This window comes from Sipha flava, unplaced genomic scaffold (genome assembly GCF_003268045.1).
Source record: "Sipha flava isolate LNK unplaced genomic scaffold, YSA_version1 46_pilon_pilon, whole genome shotgun sequence".
NCBI lineage: Eukaryota > Metazoa > Arthropoda > Insecta > Hemiptera > Aphididae > Sipha > Sipha flava.
Window position 1 is genome coordinate 2296557 of NW_020273250.1, and position 6000 is coordinate 2302556.

At 25.3% G+C, this 6000-nt stretch overlaps 1 protein-coding gene across 1 annotated transcript; it reads left to right on the forward strand.

Annotated features, from left to right (window-relative positions):
* The first annotated feature begins 2987 nt into the window (after window positions 1-2987).
* LOC112689730 lies at window positions 2988-5732 on the forward strand. Its single transcript, XM_025563557.1, has 4 exons — window positions 2988-3072; window positions 3180-3278; window positions 4683-4933; window positions 4998-5732. The coding sequence occupies exons 1-4, from the start codon at window positions 2988-2990 to the stop codon at window positions 5088-5090; spliced, it is 528 nt and encodes a 175-aa protein (XP_025419342.1). The 3' UTR covers window positions 5091-5732.
* Window positions 5733-6000: the final 268 nt, after the last annotated feature.

A 6000-nucleotide genomic window follows, 5' to 3' on the forward strand; every position in this document is an offset into this window, starting at 1 on the left:
GGTGTAATAGCCCCGGGGCCCAAACAATTTTAAGCCGATACACATTTTTTATCACACTAAAATTAATAGTTTTATAGATAAATTTTATATACCGATTAATTTTATAATTTTATAATGCAAATGAAAATTTGTGAAATAGTTAAAAATATGTATCTTTCTGCGAGCGGCTTTGTAAAGCATGTTTTATCAAAAGAGCTCGTATAAAATTTCAGCACTGGGGCCCAATAGGTGCTTAATTCGGCCTTGTGTTTAATATAAAAAATTCAACTAATTTTAACAAAAATTGATGAATTACTCACAAACATCAAAAAAAATAATTAGTCAGTTAAAAGTATAAAAAATAAAAAATTTAATAAAATAAATAGTAACAAAATACTATAAAAATAAGAAAGTAGATGAGGTATTTTTGGCACTTTCAGTGGTCACTTTGATGGATCTAATGAATCTAACCTAATGATTTTCTTTATGTTTTAAGAAATTGATTTGACGATGGTATGTTCTGATTTTCTATTTTATTTTGAGAGCTAGAGATTAAGACCGCTATATTTACCAAACGTCATTGATAATAATAATGGAGCATGGGTATTGATGTTTTTATTCATGAATTTAATTTCAAGTAAAAAATGTTTTTATCTGACATTTCTAGTCTTCATTTTTGTTATTGATTAATTAAATTTATCAAAATAATCATAAATTGAATTTTTGTTTTTTTCATCTTCAATATTATTAGATTATCTTTTTATAAAGGATGTGTTGGGTTTAGAATTTGTGGTATTGAAACATATTGTAATATAATCAGAGCTGCAAAGAATACTTTAAAAAGTATTTAAGTAAATACTCAAATACCTTTTTTTTTTAAGTATTTAAGATATTACTCAAATACTTTAAAAAAGTTTTTGGAATACTTTTCAAATACTTTTGTAAAAAAATATTTGGAGTAATTAGGCCATGATAAACTAATGTTTTGCAGAGAAATAGTCGAAAGCTGTTAAAAAGTGAATACCTACCAACTTTTATTCAAATACTTTTACTCAAATACTTTACAGCACTGAATGTAACTAATTTCATTATTGTTTTCAATATTAACTGGACCATATCATCCATTTTGCACTTCAGAATTCGCTGTCACTATAAAATAAAACCTTTCCTTGTTTTTTCTTTAGTAGGCAAGTACAAATAATGATACATTTTCAAATTTTTCGAGATCAAAATTTGATGTCAACATAGTTTTCCAGTATTTGGGGACAAGAACAGATTTCAGAGCTAATATCAACAGTGTATTTAGTATTATTTTCTTTATTAAAAACCATAAAAATTGAGTTGTTTAAATTGGTATTCTAATGATTTCATTTGTTTAAGGCAAATAAAGAATCTTTATTTTAATTACTGAGGAGGATGATTTACAGCAACATCTAAAATCTTAATTTCATAAAATGCATTCTATTATGAAGAAAAATAGTTGGTCTGGTGAATAAACTTTAGTTCTTTCAAGGATATTTAAGAGATAAAATGCATACCTTTAATTAAATCACAAACTAAACAAACTAATGTAAAAATAAAATAATATCATATAGGCTTTAGTTATTTATTATACAAATATACATTTTATATAATTTTACATAAAAATAAAATGTAAAAAAATAAAAATAAAAAATGGTAGTGGACTATATAATTATAAAATTCTAAAAAATAATAAATAAATAATTAATTATCTTACACAGTTTAAAACAGAAACACAAGACGACAAAAAAGTTTTATATTTATACAATTTTTAGAAAACACTTTCGGTTTAAGATTTTCTATTTTATTAATAGGAATATTCCAAAGTCAGATAATAATAAGATAATAAAAATAATAATATCAGGAAATACAGATTACAGAATAATAACGTGGAGGTTAGGTCACTACAATAATAATAATAATAATAATAATATTATTATTATCGTTTTAATATTATCATAGACCTTATACTCAGTACATATACTGATAGTACTCATAGTACAGTACTAATAAAGTACTAATAGTACAGGTCTATGCAGTGGTGCCCACGTAGGGTTCTAAGTAGTGCTATAGTACTGATATCTCGTGAATTCCGGATCCTACATACATTTGAAGGCCAAACACTATAAATGTATAACTATTCATCTGAATCTTTAGATCGTTGAATAAAACGTAACGAGTTGGCAGTGCCAAATATGCAAACAAATATAAATATATAATAACTAATTTAGATAACTATTATAATGTGATTGTGTTTGTAGTTTGCGTTGTTTATATATAATAATACATTAGATCGATCCGATTTAATAATAATACATCGTTGGCCGCAATAGTTATTTTTTTATTATATTAGTGTCGATATCAATAATTTATCAACAAATTAAAATTGACCATCTTTATTTGTTACAACTTTTTGAAAACGGATATTTTAGTGTCCCGAAGATTCCCCAGGGGACAACAGAACAAAGAATAAGAAAAACGGAACCGCCCGTTCAAAACGGGACGTATGGTTACCTAATTTATGGGTATTATAAACTAAAATAATTGATCAGCATATTTTGTAATAGTGGGCTGTTGTAGCTGTATGAATGTAGCGGAAGAGGGCATGTTTAAGACCAATGTAACACTTTACAATTTAGCGGCCATGCCTCCCCATTCACCTTATTTATACTATTTTACTATCTTGTCTAACTATTAACCTTTCTTGTGTATGCCTAACGGTACCATACCATGAACCATGATGTGATAGTATTATATCACCGAATTAAAATATTTGTTTATGAACGAGAAATCGTAGTTGCAAAGTTATTAAATAATAGTATTTTCGTTTCATTTATGAAACGTTACGAACAATTCTTCATTGTTATACGGTTAATGTTATCGTAGTACTATAGTGATAGTAACGGCCATTCTTTAAGTCGATAATTTTTATATTATGTAATTTATTGAGCTAATTTTTATTTTTTTATATTTATTACTTTCTTATAATGAGTTCAAAACCATTGTCGTCAAATAAAAGGGGAGGACAAAAGATAAATAAATTTTTTTCAAAAAAATCAAAGTCAAATACCGGTAAATAATCGAAGAGTACCTATTCACTATTAAAATGATAATGATAATTTAATAATTTATTCACATAATAATATTTGTAAATTTTATTTATATACATTATTTTGTAGATTCAACTGATTCAAGTATTTTTATTACAAATGTAATTCAAAAAGAAGATACAGAATCTGTTACTGATGATATTCAAGAGAAAACTAATGTTAAAGAAAGTAAGTTCTCTAATAATTGTATTGGTTTGGTTTGTGTATTTTTAAATTTTTTAGTGAAATAAATGTTTATAGTTGCTTTTGTGATTTTGTTATATGGTTTTAGGTTTCATAATAAGTTTATATTTAATTTTTGTTACCTACTTAATAGTTAGAATATTTATAGTAGGTATAATAGATACCTTTTAATCAGAGGCATGTTTAACGAGGGGCAAAGAGGGCATTTTCCCCTAGTGTCAAAATTTGAAAATATTTCATAGGCAGCATTCTTACACTAGTTTTTCAAAGATTTTTTTTTAGTTTTTCGTAATGAATCAATTTTTCCATCAGTTATTGGATATATTATAACATTTAATGTTAAAAAAGATTTAAGTATTGTAAGGAAAATATTTTTAATTATATTAAACCTTGTTTACTTATTTCTTATTTGAATGATTACAATATTAACACACATTCATACAGTTGTAGTAAATTCTAAATATCAATAATAATATGTATCACAACCCTATTAACCATAAATAGTTTATAGTTTTCCCTAATATCATACATTCGTATCTACGACGGGCAACAAAATATGTGTGCCCCCAGCTATATTACAACTTAACACGGCATTGCTTTTAATCAAATACTACTATATATTATAGTCAATAGTTTTATACTTAAAAAAACATCTGGGTACTTGTGAAAAAAATTATCTAACAAGTAAGTCTTTTTTTTAATTTGTTTTATTGGAAATGAAAAATTTAGGTATTTATTGTTAGTTTATTACTTACTGCTTCTCAATAGTTACTACTTAGTACTTTCTATTTACATTTTGGTTTTTGATAGTAGAATTAATTTTAAACATTACATTTAATATAAATTATTAATTTATTATAAAATTGGATTAAAAAACTATAGATCAATATTCAGTCAATGATAATCATTTTTATTCACTAAATATAGGATATTTTATAGACAAATTTCTTATACTATCTAATGGTGATGGATATAATTTAACAAAAAAAACCTTGGGTTCCATCGGAAAATTTTTAATTTTCAATATTTGTTCAGGGAAATAAAAATAGAAAACTCCATAGAAATGGATTGAATACATGTCCATGGCTCAGCCATTAAGCTAAAGATTGTTGCCCATATGCATACTCATATACTACTAATTTATGTGACACTTAATACTTCTTTTACAATTTTCTCTTGCACAGTAATATTTATGTGTTACATAGGTTATTAATAAAAACATAAAGTTGTGCAATCGAATTCCACCAACTAAGTCTTAAGTGATACATATATTTGTTATTTTTTACGTGTTATTAATAACTTTTTGTGCTCTAAATATAAATTTTTAAAGAATCGAATTAGTAAAATATAGTAGCACTGATGATTTTTATATCTTTGTTAATTATGTAGAAATGGTTAATGAATATTTCAACGAATTTGATGTTGAACAAATTCCAAGAAAGTATAATTGTAATATGGAAGATCTGTTTGAAAAATTCAATGACAATACATTTTTGAAACTTTATCGTTTTCCAAAACTGATTGTCATTGATCAGTTAGTAGATTTATTAGGTATTCAAGTCAATAATCAAGGATTACCTGTACTTCTCATTCTACAGTTATTGATAAAATTACAATTTTATGCAACAGCAAACTTTCAAGTAAAATACCTACCTAATTTTAATTTGTAAAAATTATTTAAGACATGTTTCTTTTAATTTATAGACTGTCTGTGGAGACTTGAGAGGCATTAACCAGAGCACTGTATCTATAATTATTAAAAGAATCTCCCATCAGATTGCTAGTCGTTTTAAGTAACTAAATCCCTAATAACAATGGTTATCATTACATAAACTTTTACATAGCTATGGAATACATAAATATTGTTTATGCAAGACACAATTTATGTCATACATAAAAATTGTTATGAGCCACTTAGCTATGGGTCACTTAAGCCATTATATATGACACATAACCACAGGACTATGCATACGGGCATGTTAGGCTTATTTCTTAGTCATTGATTTAAATGGAAAAACATTAAAAAAAACTATAATTGAATTATTAGAACAGTTAGGATTAAGTTTATTTAAGAGGACGTGGATATGATAGAGCTGCCAACGTGTCTGGCAAATTTAAATACACACAAGGTTATATTTTAAAACATCAACCTCTAGCTACATATGCACATTGCTATAGCTACTGTTTAAATTTAGTTTTAATTAAGTCATGTTCAATACAACTAATGTAAAATACAATTGAAGTTGTTAAAGAAGTTACAAATTTCATGAGAGATTCTCCAAAAATAAAATTTAAAAATACTGTCCGAATCTTAATTCAGATATATTATCAAAATGATATACAAGTAGGTGGGTCAAACACTACAACACTTTTATAAAATTTAATCAAATGCTTCCTATCATATTTTATATACGGCAAGGCCATATCCAGAAATATTTTTTAGTAGGAGTTCAAAACATGTATATTGTAATTTTATTTAATTTAGATTTTAACTTTTGATATTTAGTTAAAAATAAGACAGAAAAAGATTTATTCTTCTTTTATTAAAATTAATATCATATTTTCATAAGATATTATGTTATAAAATTAAAAGCAGTCAATGATTAATTGGAGCTTAAGTCATTTTTGACTGAAAATATTTATGTTGGTATTAAAAATAAATAAGTGTTTTAAACATTCGTAAAATATTGAAGAAATTTCGGGGGGG